Source organism: Trichinella spiralis (assembly GCF_000181795.1).
Source record: "Trichinella spiralis strain ISS 195 chromosome Unknown Scfld8, whole genome shotgun sequence".
In the NCBI taxonomy this organism is placed as follows: Eukaryota; Metazoa; Nematoda; class Enoplea; order Trichinellida; family Trichinellidae; genus Trichinella; species Trichinella spiralis.
The window spans coordinates 28,281-48,347 of NW_003526947.1; the positions used below are offsets into that span (position 1 = coordinate 28,281).

Sequence of the window (20,067 nt, forward strand, 5' to 3'; positions counted from 1 at the left end):
AAATAAGCTTGCGGTGAATTTCAATTTCCCAAGAGAAGCAAGCAGTAGATCATTTGAAAATCATACATACGGTAAACTAGCAGAATAAAAATTGAAATTTACTCAACTTAATTTGTTCACATATCTCAACTGTAATCTGGTACAGTAGAAATAGCAAATAAACATAGATATTCAAGCAGATAGCTGTGTAAAAACTACAATGATGTTCAGTGCAACAGATCGGTAAACTGTAGGGAATGTTGATGAAATATAAAATCGTGCACCAGCATAGACACATGTAAATGGCATATTGTAAAACAGTAGCCTCGAGTAAAAAGTGAATAATGTTATTTATACCAATAATAATTGTGAAAACAAAGCGGATAAGTAATATCATTCAACTGATTACCACCAACAATGCATAACTTAAACAAAAGACAAACTATAAAAACATTAATTACTGTGAAAAGCAAAATACAATACAATACAATACAATACAATACAATTTTCATGTTTTCCTTCTTTATTGCATAATTTATAAAATAAATGAAATAATTTTCAGTTATGTTCATTTTGATAGAATGCTTCATTTTGGCATCAAAAATGGATAAAATTACTCTACAAAGATGCATATCACCAACTCAGTTGTACAAAGCATCAATAAATCACAATTATTTATTCACTACTAATTATGAAAATTATTTCGTGTCAGTAATGAATTTATAAAACTGATAAATATATGATTCATATTAAAAGCTAAATATGAAAAATTAATTGCGTACGCATACATTTTTTTTGTTCTATTTTAATTGAACTTTCTATGTTTACTTTTAGTAGGTATATTGTATTTTAATTCCGTTTCAGAAATATAACGGAACACTGACAGAGTGCAATCACTTAGTAAGGCTACAGCTTAAGCAGCATGAAGTCGCTCTCTCGTGAAGTTTTGGATTCTTTTTCAGTGAATCTTCATGACGGTATGTTTGAGAAAGCAAGCATCTGAACCGCGTACGTTTGACGTATATATATGTATATATATACACCTAATTATAATGTTTATTTATTGGTCAAATGCATGATGAGGTGTGTATGCGAACAAAGGGGTTGTTTTCTGTTTTGACTGATGACTACTTTTACGTCCACACTAACACGTGTTAGTTATATCTATATATATATTATATATTCCAATCATTGATGAAAATCAAATTTCGCACACGTACGAAGAAGTAGTAAAAGGAAGCAGCACTTTTACAATGCTTCGGTGGAAAAAGTTGGACATGGGTTTTCAACTGACAGCCAAAACTGTACTAATCTTGTACGATCAAAATTGATTTTAAACGAAGAATCTTCAGACAAATCGATTAATAAATTCTCCACCTGCTTTTGTGGTACGGACAACATCTGCGTGCTGTGAGTAGCCGGACAGAAATAGTGATTCTCAAGTGATCGGTAATTGAATCGAAAAGTTCAATTGTTCATCCAACAATTAAAAGTTTCCAAACCAAGTTAAAGACAACAACTACTGCTGCATTTGAAATATTTTACGCGACCCAAACTTCCAGAACCACTGCATTGGAACATTTGGCGTAAATTGCAGGGAATTTTTTCATGTACAAAATTTTCTGCGCACGTATAGGAGAAAAAATCCATGTGTATAAAAAAACTGTATAAGCAGAATTACCCACCAGTTTAAAAGATGAAAGGAACAATGAGATGATAAGATGCACACATTTTTTGGATCCATTTTGCGACTGCAACTTGATACAGCTACTGCGAATTTCCTACTGGTGCCAGTGTAAGTGATTCATATTGAATTCTAATTTCCAACGAGAAAAGAAAAGGAAAATAATCAAGGCAACAACAAATGCGGAGTATCCAAAGCGGCAGCACCGACCATCACGCCGCCCTCATCTTCTTTGCTAGGCTTGGTGCGCAACAAAAAGCCACCGTCCCTGCTGCAACTGATAATCTGCTGTCCATTGGCTAACGAATAGCCAAAAGTGCCCAGTTCTGAAACCACCGACGTCTGTTCGGCTGGAATATTGGCGCGAATGATCCAATTGTCAAAGGTCGGTGGTCGAATTCGTTCCATCAACACATAAGCTGAGCGTTCGTTACTGCACAGTTGGTTCAGTTGTTTAATCAAATTTTGGCCGTAAAAATTATTGCCACCCCCTTCTAAATGGGGTTTCAGGACGAAATTGTCGGCATTGGCGTCGACGTGTTTCATCAATTCATCCGCGCCGGCTTTCGACGCGTCAAGATCGTGCATGGGGACGGTGACGCTCTTCATCTGACGGTACATCTCGTCGTCGTCGTCGTCCAAAATCTTCTGCTTCAGATTCACAGGCCAAACCAGCAGTTTGGTCTTGTCGATGACGCTGCGCAGCGTGTCCGAATTGCTCAACAACAACTGCATCCTTTTCATGCCGGCAAGATGAAAACCAATCCAGGGGCATTTGATCGCTTCGGACAGTTCAATTTGCAAAAATGCACTCCACACATCCTCGTTTGGGAAATGTTTGGGCAAATAGCCCGTTCTATAATAAACGACGGCCACTTCGACGCCGTTCAACATCAGCCGACCACGTCGATCCACCGCTACATTGCCGGGACAATCAGTCAGACGAAATCGCCTCATTGGGACGTGCTGAAATTCCGCCAACGATTGAATTTCATATTCTACAAGCCGTTGATCGGCAAAATTGCGCAACTCGTCCTCGACCATGATCAAAATGATCGCCTCCGAATGACCATATGCGCGCCAGGCGGACAACAGTCCCAAAGCCACTGTTTCCAGAGCGTGATTTTCCGGCAGCAGATCCAACTTCGCATTTTCCACCATTTGACTCAACATCAACCGGTGCCACTGACGACAACGCACGCCCAGTCCGGCAAAACTGGCAGCAACGTGATTCACCTCCACCTGTTTAAGACTGTACGAACTGTTCGGCTCTTCCTGCATCATGTAATCGCAACGTTGAATGTTCAACACCAGACGTGACATCATGTTGCCGTGCTTCATCACTGCACGATAAATTCCAAAAAGTTTCGAAACAAATACATCACTAAGCATCACCGGAGACAGAGCATCTTCCATAAAGTCATAATCAAACGCTATCTGATGGTATACTGCCATCATTGCCTAGAAAAATATTTGCAAAAAAATATGAAAATTATCACAATTTTCAAAACATATATATATATATATATATATACATCGAAAGCAACAATACCCATCTGCAGTTTAAAAAAAAAATTGAAACAATATTATTATCATCATTATTCTCTGTGCAATTTCTCAAATGACTCTCTCATAATTACATATAATTCACTTCATTCCGTCGATATATCAACAAATATATACATAATTTTATGTTTTTTCAAGAAAAAAAATATGCTGCTTAAATGTACTACTGGCCTGGTGGCTTGAAATAAAGCAGCATCCAATTTTAGAAGCGATGAACTTTCACAAAATTTACAAAAGCACACTTTGCTTATTCTCTCCATTGTTAAACGCTTGTCCACGTGGAACACATCCGATTGAAACACTGCCCCATATTATTGTCGAAAAAATGACCAAATAAACCAAAAACATTCAATAAACTTTAAACTTAAAATAGTTGAAAACTTGCAGCTGATCTAGACGAAACTTGTTCAACAAAACAACCAACACATTCCAAGTGGAGTGCGAGAATTTTTCCAATTCCATTTCCACTTCTTATATTATACAAGTCATTCGAAAATGAAATGATGACGATGAACAGTGAAAATTTGACTAGAACCGCTTATCAGAAAATTTCTGCTTCACAGTATAGAAAAGCGAACGGCCGGCCGGCCATCCGTCACGGTCATTCATCGCATCGTTTTCACTATTGTTCAAGGTTCGTTGATACAGTATCTTTTACTACAGCACAGAAACAGTATGCACACAAAGCAAACTAAAACGATCAATCGATTCTACGCAAGCACTGCACCGAACGAACCATATACACACCTATTGCCTATTATACGGGGTAGAAAATTTTAAAAACAAAAATAACAACAACAACAACAAATGGAATCTTTCTGCTAATCGAATTAAATGATGAAGCGCAACATTGAATTGAAAATAAATAATCAATTCGATTTTCAGATCATTTTTCCATAATTAATTGTTAACAGTGAAATTTGCAAATGTAACAAGCACAATGCTAATAACAATGAAAAAAAAAATAACATCAAAAACTAGACAATCAAGTTTCAGTAAATTGCTTCAAAAATTTAATCGTTTTTTTATTTCAAAAGCTTAATTTACTATTATTTTTAAATTTAAATGTGTTTAATTTTTCTGAAAATTATGAAAAAAAAAGGCATATTATATTTATCTGCTAATTATGGTATAATTGAAAATTGTTCATTTCAAAATAATATTCTTTTACTGACGATGACTTAAAATGATGACATTAATAATAATAATAATAATAATAATAATAATAGTAAATGGAGATGATGGTAAAAAATGGAATTTTCAAATAAAAGATGTATAATAATACTTGGTGTAAATTGACGGCAGTGTCGAAACAGCTCTTCGAAAATGGAGATGGTAAAAGAGTGAAAGGGGCAAGCTGTACTTCGTCACTGTTTTCATATTTTCCAGGTAGTCGTATGCAAAGACCGTGAATCTGAAACAATTTTTAAAAAAATCATTGAAAAATACGTTATTTATAAGAAATAAAAGAAAAAATACCTGAGCCCAATCTTTGGCAGAGTCGATCAGTTCGTCAAATGTAATTCCAGGGGGAAGTTTGATTTTTGAGAACACAGTCGACATCTTCAATCACACAATCAACTGAAAAATAAATAAATATATATATATACAGACTGTGTTCAACAGAATACTGTTACAGTCGAACAGTACAGTCAGTCGCTGTTTCCAAAAAAAATGGCCAATTTTACAACAATCCAGTTAAAAAACAGGATGAAAAATATTTCGTAAAAACTCATAATAATAATAATAAATATGCGTGGAAAAGTTACACGTACAATAATGCTAAAGGTATACTACAACTGCCATCAATGAGCATGAAAAATTTTACTTTCATACCATGTAAAATAAATAATAAATTGTAGTGAAATGGCATCGTACCTCGTAAATAAGTTGAGCCAGTAATAATAATAATAATAATATGAGGATGAGGTTTCTGGAAACGTGACCAGTTAGTTATTTGAGTTAGAAATAAAAGTTAAAAAAATAAATAATAATAATAATAAGCAACATATTGGTGAGGTGAGTAGTATTTGAATTGTTCCAATTATTCGTAGTATCCCGGCAAGAAGTAAAATTTTTTACGCAATCGACTACACGGCTCCGGAACTTGTACACTGCCGCATGAACTCATCTTCGAAGCAACTACATCGTTTACCTGGAAAAAATGACAAAACGAATTGAAAAAAAAAATTTTTTTATCCAACCCACCCCTATATAGCAGATGAAAGAATAAATGGAACCCACTCTTGTAAACAAGTGAAGCACTTCTTCTTTCCATGCGTACTCGCTGAACACCTCGCACACTGCTTGTATGAACCAAGTACCACGCAACGAATTACGCCAACTGACAAAACCTTAATTAATAATAGATTTGTTTGTAAATTTTTTGAAATATTGAAATAGAGAAGAAATAAATAATATTGTATAAATAAATTTTGTCACCAGGAGTGGTGGAATAGGCGATCAAAATATCGGCTTGGGTAGGGACTTTGCGACGCAACGCGGCAGCATCATTTTCGTCCAACGAGTTCAATTTGCACCGAGCATTCGCACTGCCGATGGCATCACCAGAATCGATCACATCGTGGCCAGAATCATAACGTTCTAAAAATTATCCACAAAAAAATCATACAACAAAGCCGAACACAACGAACAACAGCAAGCGGTTTTCAAACGACAAACGTACGTCCACGACAAGCTTGCAAGAAGAACAATTTCGGCTTATTTTTCAAAGCTGGACAATTGACAGCATCCAAAAGTTGAATCATCTTTTGAACTGAAACCAAGCCCCCGTCACTTCCGTATATTTCACCTTCGAGACCGTGTGTCAAGATGACCACAACAGCCGAATCGCAGCGTTCGTGTTCTTTGTTCAGAGAAAATTTGACCATCGTTTCCACAATACCCTGCAACAAATAGAAAACAAAATCCAATTTCCATTATATATATATATATATCAAAATTAAGCAATTAAATTTGAATGAGTGAGTGAGAAAAAGAAGAGGGGGACAAATTTTAAATTCAAGAAAAATTGATGATAAAAAGTCAACACTTTGATTGCTCACTTTTGCTGTCAAGTTGTGCTTTTTGATCACGTCGTAGCCGAGGTCAGTAAGTAGACGATAAATATTTTTGCAATCAATATCCGATCCAAGGCGATTCGGCAAATCGCACGTAAATGCACAATTGTTGATTATCAGTGCCAAACCTTTCGGCTTGCTCGAATGCTTATAACACTGCAAATAGAAATGCATAATTAATTGAAAAGTAAGAGAGAAAAAAAACTGAATAACAAAAATTTTTTTCTTCCATATATATTCGCACTGACGTTGAATTACTACTTACATCGACGGTGTTGTAGTCGGCCGGTATTGTGCCTTCATTTTTCACTTTCAACCAACTCAACAGTCCGTCGGTCATGGGCACGTCTACGACGAATTGAATCGAAATTACAAACTGATACTTATATATATATATATATATATATATATATATATATATATATATATATATATATATGCTTAGAATATCATTTTTATATACCGGAAAAAAGAATCGATTCGGCAAAATAATACTGCTCGGCCGACGTTTTGACCAATTGTAATTTCGTTTCTTGCGGATTGGAATTCAATTCTTCTGGACACTCCACCAACTGACCACCACCGCCACTGCCGTTGTTGATTTCGGCCGGCTGATTTGGAGACTTGCAACTGCGTAATGCTTGTTCCAAGTGGGTCTGACCAGACCGAGCAAGACCTTCGCAAAGAGCTTCAAACGCATTCGGACCACGACGCTTGATAATACTAACAAATTCCAACCGAGCTTCGTACGGCGTCTTCTTCTGCATTGTACATTTTTTGCATTCAACATAATCAAAATTCACACTTCATCAAAAAATTTAATAACAAAAAAATAATATTTTCTAATTTTTCGTAATAATATTCAATTCGAGTAAAGTTCTTTTTCATTTTTTCTACAATATATTTTGTCTGCTTATTTTCAAACCCCTCGTAGTTTTTTTTTTGTTTTGGAGCATTCTTATTCGGAAACTTTGGAATTTGATTTAAAAAAAATTATAATTAAAATCAAATAAAAAAAATCTACGTTACCCTGATTGCATCGACGTGATATTCGCGAAGAATACCCTTCTGTTGCAAAAATGGAAGCAGCTCGATCAAGTCCAGACTATCAGCTAATGCGATCAAATTGCTGTCCAGAGCTTGCCGTTGCCAATCATCCATCGCTCACGGCGTTCTCTAATCGCTCGCAGAAAATTTGGCCAAGCTTGAGATTCAGAAAAAAGAAAATAATAATAAATTTCAACTGAAAACAACATTAATAATAAATAATAATAATAATAACAAAAAAAAATAACAACAATTTTGCAATGCAATATGTACAACAATACAGCAGCAGTGTGCGTTGAGAACAGTGAGCTAGTACGGGTCAAAACAAATTCGCAGTAGTGATCATCATATTTATTGATGTGATATATCAATGTGACAGAAAAACTGTTTCCTTCAATGTAGCGGCAATATTTTATTAGAAGAGGTGAACCGAATTATTTTGCAACTGTTCATCTCAAGTGAAAAATGAAAAACCAATCAACCAACCAACTTAACAATTGCAAGTCAAATGTCTGAATAATTGAAAAAGCTTGCAGAGCGCGATACAAACTGTTTCAAAACAAGCTGATCAAACAAAATTTTATGAGTCACCGTAGCAAAGTGGTGAATCATCATCGTCACCGCAACGACAGCATACTTTTGCAAATGAACATTTCCAAGCAACCAAGCACACACCACACAGACATCAATAAAATGAAATATTTTCCAAATCTACCTTTCATTTATTTCAACTTGTCATCCATCAAAGCTCGCCAAGCAGTCATTTGATTTTTGAAATTGCTTTTTTTCCCTTCGCCCAAATGGCCAACACCACAACGCACAACTGGCTGATTGGCTGGCAAGCACTGCTCGCTGTCCAGATGTGCTGCTCTTCGTATCACTATGAAAACTGCTTTTCACTTCGTTATTCTCCTCTACAAGCAGCAGCATGTTCAAGGTGTTCGTTTTTTGTTCTCTGACACAAAATTCTTTCTGCTATTGTTCCATTACAAAATTTGTCGTCCAAATTTTGTGAACGACAAGCACATAAACACGGCTTGCTAGCACAGCAACTGATCCAATACAACAAACAACAACAATCAAATGTTATTTTCTGAACTCTCTTTCGCTTGGCAAGAAAAAAAGCACAGCCAGTCAATTCACGTACAATACATACACATAGGTACTGTGAACATTTTTCAACCGACGACTTTTCCAAATTCAACACCGAAACATTCTCACCACAACATTAGCAACAATAACAATCACAGCTGCTCAAGCAAAACATCCTCAGCTCCTGTAGAACGAATCTCAACGAAACAGTAATAATAATACAGTAAAAAATTTTTTTCCTCTAACCTATCCTGCGAAATTATTACAAACAAAAAACTGCATACTGAAAAAAATTGAAATATAGAAATTAATTCAACAATAAAATCCACTAAGAAATGATCATCTTAGAAAATTTCAAAAAAAAAAAATTTTTTTTCTTTCACTTTTCCCACCCGAAGTGTTGAACTTACATGATGATTAAGTTGAAAAGTGAGAGAAATGAAAATTTCTCATCACCAACGAATTCTGAGAACTGCCAAAAATAGGACAAAAATACACCTGCTTGTCACACTCCGTCAAAAGTTCATATTTCTACCGTATTACAGTAACATTTCTTAATAATCAAGTTTGAACACAGACCAATCCGTATAAAGGAAGCTGTGCATAATGACAATTCATGCTCATACGAAACTCTAGTTGGCGGAAAAAAAATATCCAACACGGACAACATAAACAAATTACCAATATCCATACCGACTTGTTGTATTGAAAGCAACGACAACAACAAGGACACTTTCATTTGATTCATTCAAGGTAATCAATGCCCGCAAGGAATGCAAACGTCCATTTGGCACAAATAAATTCTTTTTTCATCTATCGCTTGCAGTGGATCTCAAAACGTTACCTAACGGTACTAGATGGGGGAAAAGAAATTAAAAACCGCCCAAAGTAAATTTGTGGAATTTCAAAAAAATAATTTTTTCTGCAAATTTCAAACTAAAATTCAATCATTAATCAATCGATCACATTCATCTGAAACAAGTGAAAAAAAAAGAAGCACCCACTTTTATTGTTGTTATTATTATTACTGTCAACGACTGAAAATTGTCAAGTCAAACATTCACGATTGTGCCACTTTGTCTTTTTCATGAACAAAAAATATGCAACTCGACAATTTTTTTAGACAACTCGTCTGACCATGAAACAAAATCTGCTGTTGCCAAATACAAAATCCTGAACTTTTTTCAAATTAAATTTAATAGAACACAAAAAAATACACTGCACGCATAATAAATATACTTTGCGTAAATATGTTAATTTTTTCACCTGATAATTATGGTGTAAATGGAAATTTTTCATTTCAAAACATTCGTTCTATTTTACTTTAAAACAACGGCGATTACAATAATAATAAATGGAGATAATGGTGAAAATGGAATTTTAAAATAAAAGATCTATAATAATGCTTGGTGTAAATTGACGGCAGTGTCGAATCTTTTTATTCATTTTGAAATGAATTCATTATAGAACTAAATAATATATAAATAAAAATAAATTGACAGACAACAATCGAACAAATTATATTACAAAATACAAATAAGCAAAGCATTTCAGCTGACAAATAAAGCATACTATAGCAAGTAGTAAGTATAGAAAAAAGAATTAATTTTAATGGTATACCATTCATTATGCTTCATTAGTCACCTTGACAATTGTTTTCAACAAAATACCATCATAACGACATAATAAGAAACAGGCAACATGTAGCAAAATGGAAATTTGCTCGCATGGGAAAATGTTATCATGTTAGGAAAAACTGATGATAAATGTTTAACAGACAGAATTCAGAATTCAATTAGAAATGTGTGAAAATATAGTTGATTTACAAACAACACTGCAGTCGTTTGCACAAGCGCCAAATACCTGATCGTCAAAGTAGAATTTTTACCGTCACATGCATGAGACAAAACCAAAGTTTGTATTAATTGTATTCAATTCAACATATTTCAAAATTCCACATTTTCAATGGACTGATATTTGTTGCGTATTTTTCTCACTTTTCCACCATCTATACTATCCAATGTCTTTAATTTTTCATTCAATTATGGACATACTGTGCTATTAAGGAAAATCAAGTTTAAAGACTTCATCTTTCACATTACTTCCTTTTTTTCTTTTACTGTTTCAAATGATTTCAACAGTAGTTTTAAAAAACCAAAACTAATTATGCTTTTCCAATATCGAATAGTGCACACGACACAATGCAATTTTTATTATAATGCTCATAGATGCAGAACAGTTATGCCCTCTTGAAATTGCCTAAAATTTAAATTAGATAAAAATGAATTCCGCTTTACAATAGGCACAGCAACAGAAAAGGACTATACAGAACAACAAATTTCAAAAGTATAGCTTCTTTTTGCAACGTTTATTCTAGGCGTGAATATTTGCATATTTTATTTTAATACTGTAACATTCGTTGAGAGATAAGTTACATTTATACGTCTATATTATTGAGTTCTTTTTTCAAAGAGTTCAAATTCAGTCAGACGATCAAAATACATGGACAAAAGAACAAAGAAAAAGTCAAACGACAGCAGTCAAACTAAATAGCCAAAGAATAAATCTGCTAGCAGCAGGGAACCAACAAATCGAGGTTAAAGATTAAGGTCACAAGCATTTACCTGTGACGTAGGAGAGACATGGAATAAATGGCAAAGTAGCATTCTGCTGAAAGCAAACGCTGGTTTCATAAAAAATTTACTAGCCTACAAATTATCCCCTCAGAGACCGAAAATGTCAGCATAAAATGAATGAACAACTGATGGAATACATTCCTGATAGTTAATTTCTAAATGAAACTTAGTTATCAATTTATTGATGTATAACTGCATCAATCATCAAGAATGGGCAGATCAGCAAAAGAACCTTCAAAACAAAACACACACACATACAGTGCATATAATTAAACAGGAAAAAATGGCTTGTTCTTGAAATTACATAGCAGACAAAAGATCATACCGACACATTTTTAATGGCATAATGCAAAATACATAATTATAGTTTTAAAAAAGTATGCTAAAAAATCTTTATTATTGAGTCATCTAAAAATAGATTAAAAAAATTAAACAATAATTTTAAATATACAAAAGAAAGGATTTTCCATATTCATATATATAAAGTATAGAAAAAAGTTGTACGTGTATTGGCAACGAAATTGATATTGAAATAACGCATCAATTGTATAGCAACTTGGATGGGAGATAAAGTTTGTCGTAAATAAAAGGCAATTTTAATTTATAAAAAAAAATTTTTTTTTGTTAAATAACAATTCAATCATTCCGTTCCCAACGATATGCAATTTAATGATACCAGCATACGCACTGTATGACATGTATTGAACATGATGAAAAAAGATAAACATAAAAAGCATACATATAAATAAATATTTTAATATTATTCTCAACGTTAGTAATTTTGAAACTTGTGTTTTGTTTTAAAATTTCCAATACTGGGAAAGTTTTTGAAAATCATTCATAATGCTTTCACAGTTTTCATGTTCTCGCAAACTTTGCAACTGAGTTATGTAAAAAGACAAATCGCCTCCCCACTGTTCTCTGAGAAGATCCCTGAATAAAAAAAACAAATTATAAATTATAAATTAAAATTGATAATTGAAGTGAAAAGTAGAATGAATTGGAAAAATTTATTACAACAGTTACCTTTTCGTAGTGCCCATATCCTCCATTTGCTGTTCCTTTTCCCACAAGCAACGCGCACAGTGATACATATTTCCAATTAAGAACATTTTAAGCGCATTATCTTGATTTCCATATTCTATCTAAAAATAAGTAAAAAAACAGTCATCAAATAGAAAACTAGAATGCATTCAATTAATTAATTGTTTTAATTTTCTGTAATCCCTTACATTCATTTATCAAATTAGTTAAGTAAGTTTTAACAAGTTTAATAAATAAAGTAAAGAATAATTTGACGACAAGTTGAATCTGAGTACCATAACGCGGTAAATTGCATCGATGCGAGTCATCACCGTTCCAATCGGTATTGACATCTGCTCTACTGTACGTGCCAACCAATTGTCAGCGAAACCACCTTGAAATGCCAATTTCAAAAGCATGCTTACGACAAATCCTGAACAAAACAAAAAAAAGAAAAGAAATCGTTCGTTATTTATTATTTGCTTCACAAAAAAAAGGTAAAACAACACCAACCGGCAGGAAAATAACGTGGTGAATTGACAAAATGATGCGAAACAAACACCAGCTTAGCGGTCATTAAGCAGGGTAATTCTTCCAATCCTTCAGCCATGCAAGTTCGAAATTCTCAAATTGATAATAAATTAATAATCAACAATGATAAATGACAAATAAAATTATATATTTATTTTTTTTTCAACCTTTGCTTATAATTTCTCTCCACAATTGATCGACAATTTGGGCGTCGTATTGCGAACAACATTGCATAATGGCAAGCTTGCATTCTGGCAAATCAAATTCTTCAGCAAAATCATAAAGCTGAAAACAAAAAGAAAAATAAAATAATTTATTATTAAAAAAAAATAATAAAACCTTGTTGGCATCTTGCATTTCGTAATTCAAGCAATCGCAAACTTGAATAGTTCGTTCGGTCAGGTTTTCTTTTCTCAACAATGTCAGCATGCTTTTTTGCATTTTCAATATCTGAAGAAACAATCCATTCAAATAATAAACTAACTACTACTGTAATAAAAGTTTGTCAAACATGATCAAAAAAATAAAAAAAAGAAGAATTTACATCCAATTGATCTTCCAAATATTGCTCGAAACTGCGATTCTCTTTGCCCGCCTTAATGCAAAGTACCGCCCGTATGGTGAATTCAATTCGCCTGTCAATGTCGTACTTTTTGCTAAAAAAAAATGCAAATTTTTCCAGTGCAAAAAAAAACAAACAAACAACACGTACGAATATTCTGCTGCGAGCTTTTGCAACAATTTAGCCGCCTGGAGGAATTTCTTCTGATGTTCCAAAAATCTCCACAACAAATTCACATAATCTTCATTATCTTTCTCCTTTTGCTGCAATTTCATTTGCAAATAATCTTCAAAATGTGGCGAACCAGACTATAATAATTGACACTTTTTGTTTTCATCGAAATGGAAATAATAATAATGTAATAAATTAAAAAACTTACTTTGAGCATGTCGTCTTGAAAATCGTACTGGAACAGCCAATCCAGCAAAACATAATGCAAAATACAATCATCACAACTCCAACACATGCTCAACACTTGATCCCACTATAATAAATTCAACCAACATTCAACATTAAACAAATGTATTTAAAAAAAATATATATATTAAAATAAAAAACAAACAAATAAATTGACAAACCAAACTGCGTTGGCTAGTTGTAAATGATTCATTGGCCGTTGCGACGCTTTTGTCGACTTCGTCGCGCAAACTTGCAATCGCGCGAATTACATAATCATAACAGAGTAGTCTAAAAAAATAAGAACTATGTATATTTTTTTTCAATGAACAAAATTAAATTGGCGCATTATCGTATAGTAGATGGACCGTTTGGTGAGTATTTCCGGCATTTGGATGTTGTTGTTGTCGGCTTGTGATTGCATGAAATACAAGTGCCGGTGATAAAAAGCCGAATCGGTTTTGTCGATGCACTTGGCTACCGAACATGCGAGTTGAACAATTCCCTTGTAAAATTTACCTTAAACCAAATGAATGAATGAAGCATAGCCGCTTTGAACAGCTGAGTGATGCAAATTTTTGCCACTCCAACCGCTGGATATGTCTGTCGGCTTACATTGTTGAAAAATTTTACAAGCCGTGTCGAGGTCGACCTGATCTCCTATGGTCAAGTACAAATCCAAAGCATTTTGCAACAATTCACGCCTTTTCAACTCATTTTCCGCTACTTGGGCCAATTCCATCAGTTCAGCCGCCTGAAAAATATTCAACATCAAGATAATAATTAAAAAAAGCAATCAACCAATCAGCGCCAAATTTTTTTGAAAAAAAATCTCCAACTAACTCTAGCAGCCGCAGCATCGTCACGGGTGAACAACGTCGGACATTTGGTTCTCAAATCGGCCGTCAACATGGACGCAGTTGCCTGATCGTCCAAATAAACGCTAATCAACGCGTTGATTATTGCAGAAAAGATCTGAAAAGTTGAGCATTAAAATTAAATCATTTTTTTTAACTGATCAAGAGAAAAAAAAAACTTACTAATTTATCCGGAGTCAACAAATCTCGCAGTGTTGTACTGACGAGTCGATTTTGAACTTCCTAAACAAATTGACAAAAAAAAATATTCAAATTACACAATTTGAAATGAAAAATCAAGATGGAAATAAATATCGTCAAAATTCACTTCTGTTAATGATGCAGCAATCACGTGCACTTGATGATCGAGCAATGTACGCCACAAATGCAACACTTCCTGTGTCAAAGTGACCAAACTGTGCAATTTCAACAACGACTGTTGTTCCATCTGTTTAGCTAAAAGAATAAGAGAAATAGAATACAGTAAGTATTCAAAAAAAGCAAATAATAACAATAAAGAGATAACCAAACTACCAGTACCTTCTCGCAATCCCAGATCTCCTTCAGGAGTTCCAAACAAGCCGGCAGAAAAATTCCATGTCACAGTTCTGAAACAAACAAATTTAAATAAATTATATTCTGCTAACAAAGAGAGAGAGAGAGAGAGAGATTTTGTCTATATATACATACGTCATCTCCAATTCTTCCTGGTCTTCATCGATTAAAACGCGCATCGCAGCATCCAATAGTACACGAGAAAAATTGTGCAACTGTTTCAAGTAGTCAGTAATTTCCTTCGGGCTGATCAAACTTTGTATCTAATGAAAAGAACCATTTAACCAATCAAAAAACATTGAGATAAACAAAAACAAAAAATGACTCACTACCGAGCGTATTTTTCCAGAAGAATCAGCACAGTTGCGCACAGTAGCCAACGGTGAATTCCAATAATATCTGAATTTGATCAAAAAAGATTCTCCATTTTCTCCTTGCAATATATTTGTTGAATGCTTTATTTACCCGATTATTCTTGAAAAATAAAGATAAAAGGCATTGTGTCGGAAACTGAATCGAATATCCACATATCCTCTGGAAGCGACGTGAAAACAGGATGACGTGATAGCCAAATCGCCCGAACCAGCTGTCTCGGCTTCAGCTGAACGCTGCTGCTGCAGTAAAAGCTGCTGCTGTTGCTGTTGATGCTGCTGAACAATGCTCAAACGACGATGGTACAGAGGACGCAACGGTGTCGAATGACGCACTAAAAAGCGAAAATTATCATTTATTATACAGTAGAATTTTGAATTTAAATAAAATTCATAAATAAACTGACTGTTCACTCACTCAAATAGGTCTGCTCTTGAACATCCCAAGTGGGAGCTCCTCGATGAAAAACCATCAACTTCACCGCCAACGCCATCATCTACAAAAATACGAAGAACAGACAGATGCTTGGGATTGTAGAAAATTATGAAGAAAACAACATTGAACAAACAAACCTTGGCATCGGGATGTTCATCTCTGCACAGCAGGTTCAACGCAACACAGCAAATTTCCACCGGCTATATTCAAATAAACGAAAGCGTATAGGAAAAAAAACACAGCACTGACCGGTGTGATTAATAAATAATAATAATAATAATAACAACTAACTCGTTGAATTCGATAAATATTTTCTGCTGCAAACGACGCAGGTCCAAAGTGATTCAATATTTGCAAAACAATCGTCGATCGACTGCGACTTTCGAATATTTGAATGCACTGTAAAAAAAATCAAATAAAATTGAAACAATAATACAGGAAAGAAAATTGTACGATATGTTGTGGATAAAAAATTTTTTTTCAGCATGTGAACAAAAAAAAAATAAATAAATAAATTGCAAAATTTACACATCAGCGAAAAAGTTTCAACACGTACGTTGTTGGTCATAATTAAAAATCGCTCGGAAAGTTGCCTGTGTACAGCAGGCTCTCGTGGTGGATTGAGATGTCTCTTCATGCACGGTTGCAATGGCCTAATCTCGGCATCAGTCGGCATCCACTTACACGGTGGTATTTGTCTAATAAAGACCGTCTGTCCCCAAAGAGAAATTTTTGTCTAAAAATATAAACACAAATTCAAATAATAATTATTAACATCAAAACAGTGCGTATAATTATTGTTAATATCTTTTTCTCAACAATACGAGATGATTGCTTACAAAAGTTTCTGATATTTTCGGATAAGTGTAAAACAACTTTCCACTCAAACACCAAATAACATCCGAATCGTCATTCGCTCGTTCAATGAACAACGACATCCCTATAAGAATTAATGCAAATAAAAACAAATTTTGAAAAAAAAATAAATCGAAATTTGAATTTAATACCTGCATTGCAATGAGCATGAATGATGGATTTCGGCTGTTGCACGTCGCCGGTGACATCGTAACCGGGCGGCAGACGAATATGAACCAACGTCAATGCACACGGTCTTGTCAAGATGTCAACTTGCTGCTCATCATTTGGCAAACCAACATTAGCTTGACAAGTGAAATACAATCGTAAACCTATACAAGGAAAAAAAATTATATACAACAACAAATAAATAAATAAAAGTTACCTTTGGAAGTGATTGCTATCAAATTCAAAAATTTCGATTCACAACTATATATCGGACATATTGAAATCACCGGGGTCAACTCGATCGACATGATTTTGCTTAAAATTCAAAAAATATCAATTTTGCAAAGCAAATCAAAAAAACAGATATGTATATCCTGTTTGCTTTCGTACTGGAGAATTTTTTCAGCAGCATGCTCAATATCCCTGTAACTCACGTATGCGACTTGATTCATACAGTCGCCCTCAACGCCCAGATCGTACAGTTCAATGGCGCCACTTTGATGAAGAGCGTAAAGTATGTTTCTACTTTCGTCACACACGATCTGTTTCACTTCGTCTGAAATGTTTGTTGTTAATTGGTCATTTTCTTCTATTCAAAAGCAAAAATGATCAAGTATAAAAATTTCAATCTACCAGAACCCATAACTGCTAACAAAAGCTGCGGCATGAACGACGTGATGATGTTCAACGAATGATTTTTCAACCAACACGACTTTCCAAAATACGGTCGATTCTAAACCAAATATAAATTAGCTATCAATTTGCTACCTACAATGGTGACAAAAGAACAAATTTTATCTACAAACTCATCTATTCCACCACTGCTCACAGTTTAAACATTGAACAAACACTTGATTGAACGCAAAATTGCGAAACAAAAAAAATATTAATAAAATACCCAACTGCAAGTGAACCAACCCTTTCTTTTCTTTGCTGATCACATTTCTCAAAGTTAAAGTCATGCACAACTTTTCCAATTCGTTGAAATTTCATTTTTCCATCAAACACTTTTCAATTATTATTCAATTTATTCTCACAAAACCCAGCGGCACACTTGTCCACTTCTCTGCATATTTGAACTTTCAACCGACCATTAATACTAATCACTTACTTCTTCACATAAACTTCCAATACAACAATACAAAAAAAACGAACTAAATAAATACATCATTACACATTTATACAATTTTATTCAAACATTCTACATCATCCAAAAAATTAAAAATTCCATTTAAACAAAACAAGCAAGTTCCCCCTAATTTCCAGTTTCTGATAATATTGCAAAAATATTCAATCTGATAAAAATAAATATTTCAATGGTTATTATTTAATATTAAAAAGAGAAAAAGAAATATATATATACTACCCTGTAGATAACTTCGCATATGTAACCGGCTGTGGTTCCGAGAAAAATTCTTCCATTATGCGTGCAATACACGTGTGTAACGATCATTTTTTGCAAGCCGACCGTAAACAACGGACGCGGTTGCATGTGCAACTGTGTGTACGTCCCATTCCACTGATCTGTAAATAAAAATTAAAACAAAACATGGTATTGTCTAAGCATCACTGAAATCAATGTAACACACCAGGCACTCTTGATTCGGAAAATGATAATCCGTGCAAGAATACATTCGACGTGGTGACAATGCACAAAAGATAGCTTGGCTTTCCGGCTAATCGAACACCAGACTTCACTTTTGCACAGGCAACAGTGCAAATAGTCTCGACCAGACCATCGAAAAAGGACAATTCTGAACTAAATGCGATATATTTCACTATAGAGCAATTGTAATTACAAAAAAAATTCCAAATTCTCATCACTTGTTCTCGTAATTCCAGACGTACAAGTTCGAGTTGATGCTTGCCCAGGCGTAGCCGATTTCTTCCATAACACCCATATTGTAGCCTGTTGAAAGGGCTGAAAGTGCAACAAATTATAAATTATTAAACAAATACAGGATAATCACATAAAAATTCATCTATCAATTCGCTAGGATGATTTCTTCTTATCAACAGCTCAATTTCTTGAACATTCGGAGCTGAAAACGTATCATACGTGACATAGTCCGAAGAACTGTAGCCGCTGCTGTCAATTATTTCTAAAAAGAAACAAACAAATAAATAAATAAATAAATAAATTTGATCTGAAACAGGTAACAACCAAAAATGTAACCAACTTTGCATATTACCAGAAGTGGAAGTGAAATTTTTCCACCAAGGATCGTAAACTTTTCGGTCATAATCGATGCACTGATTGATCATTTCCGGTGGATTACCGCTTAATTCAACCACAGCACCTCGGTTCGGTCCGATCGATTTGTCAAACATACGATCGCTCATCAGACTACTGATCACATGTGATGGGGAACGTTGTTGGCACGGAGATAGCGATGTCACCGAACTCATACTCACGTCTAAGGATGTTGCCTCCGCCTGCGCTTCAGAAGTACTGCCACAAAATGAAAAAGTTTAAAACTTTTCGCGTAAACCCATCGCACATTTTTACTAAAAACTGAACTCACTGAAGCAATTCTTCTTGAACAAATGACATCCTAGCAGAGAAAACTGAAAGATAAAACAACTGCGAGAGAGTTTATCACCTAAAATATACTGTTTTATTATTCTATTTCATCGTGCGGTAGGGTACAATAATATTATATAAAACAAGTTTGCTATAGAGACCAAAAACTTTTAAAGAAAATATTCCACTTCCACAGACTGCTGAAAAAATTCAAAAAATTACAGGTCGATACAGTAAGAACCATATAATTTGTTAATCACGTTCAACTGTGATAGTACTGTTATTTAAGAAAATAATATTTAAATTTAATTTCAAAACAATTTCTGTTTACAAAACAAACCGTTACTTTATTAAACTTTAATTATCATAAAAATATTATTCAAATACAAAAAAATAAAGCAAGTCAAGTACAATTAATGACTAAGAAACAAAAGGGGTTACTGTAAACTTTTGTCGAACATTCATGCAAGGCATATTTCTGGTCTTTAACGTTTATTCAAAAACAGATGCGAACACTAACAACACATACACACACACACACACACAAGCTAACCAGACAATTTCATTCACACACTCTCTCAAAGCGCCGCAATCGCGCTCCCACTGTTTGTAAATAAATTTGTTGACCGTTGAAATTTAACAAGATTTGATGTAAACTTCCGGGTGAAATGTCACAATGCTGAATAATTTGCTTGAAAAATCTGG

At 34.2% G+C, this 20,067-nt stretch overlaps 2 protein-coding genes across 2 annotated transcripts; both read right to left on the bottom strand.

Moving 5' to 3' along the window:
* Nucleotides 1-1,828: 1,828 nt before the first annotated feature.
* Nucleotides 1,829-7,470, bottom strand: Tsp_11696 (putative caspase recruitment domain protein). The gene is made up of 9 exons (XM_003372657.1): nucleotides 7,339-7,470; nucleotides 6,773-7,070; nucleotides 6,575-6,657; nucleotides 6,295-6,465; nucleotides 5,916-6,135; nucleotides 5,672-5,833; nucleotides 5,474-5,583; nucleotides 4,515-4,643; nucleotides 1,829-3,124 (listed from the first exon to the last, which is right to left on the bottom strand). The coding sequence occupies exons 1-9, from the start codon at nucleotides 7,468-7,470 to the stop codon at nucleotides 1,829-1,831; spliced, it is 2,601 nt and encodes an 866-aa protein (XP_003372705.1).
* Nucleotides 7,471-11,884: 4,414 nt separating this feature from the next.
* Nucleotides 11,885-19,334, bottom strand: Tsp_11697 (conserved hypothetical protein). The gene is made up of 34 exons (XM_003372658.1): nucleotides 19,318-19,334; nucleotides 19,019-19,290; nucleotides 18,798-18,940; nucleotides 18,663-18,759; nucleotides 18,428-18,592; nucleotides 18,202-18,362; nucleotides 17,472-17,571; nucleotides 17,229-17,394; nucleotides 17,056-17,153; nucleotides 16,823-17,002; nucleotides 16,715-16,755; nucleotides 16,372-16,551; nucleotides 16,107-16,214; nucleotides 15,953-16,015; nucleotides 15,798-15,876; nucleotides 15,474-15,714; nucleotides 15,338-15,407; nucleotides 15,144-15,271; nucleotides 14,988-15,061; nucleotides 14,782-14,909; nucleotides 14,637-14,696; nucleotides 14,440-14,571; nucleotides 14,123-14,350; nucleotides 13,965-14,101; nucleotides 13,779-13,887; nucleotides 13,580-13,684; nucleotides 13,342-13,508; nucleotides 13,183-13,294; nucleotides 12,978-13,088; nucleotides 12,806-12,923; nucleotides 12,621-12,731; nucleotides 12,404-12,540; nucleotides 12,111-12,229; nucleotides 11,885-12,017 (listed from the first exon to the last, which is right to left on the bottom strand). Exons 1-34 carry the CDS (start codon nucleotides 19,332-19,334, stop codon nucleotides 11,885-11,887), a joined length of 4,290 nt encoding a protein of 1,429 aa, XP_003372706.1.
* Between the last annotated feature and the right edge of the window lie 733 nt (nucleotides 19,335-20,067).

Bases quoted from the DNA above. Each gene is read 5' to 3' on its own strand.
- Tsp_11697 (XM_003372658.1), bottom strand. The intron at 17,154-17,228 runs GTACGAAAGCAA...TTGAATTTTAAG, and splicing joins GCTGCTGAAAAAATTCTCCA to CAAAATCATGTCGATCGAGT. The intron at 12,541-12,620 runs GTTGGTGTTGTT...TGTTTTGTTCAG, and splicing joins ACCACGTTATTTTCCTGCCG to GATTTGTCGTAAGCATGCTT.
- Tsp_11696 (XM_003372657.1), bottom strand. From the start codon at position 7,470: ATGGATGATTGGCAACGGCAAGCTCTGGACAGCAATTTGATCGCATTA. The intron at 6,466-6,574 runs GTAAGTAGTAAT...TTCTATTTGCAG, and splicing joins CCGACTACAACACCGTCGAT to TGTTATAAGCATTCGAGCAA. The intron at 3,125-4,514 runs GTATTATTATAC...ATATTTTTCTAG, and splicing joins CTGCCGTCAATTTACACCAA to GCAATGATGGCAGTATACCA.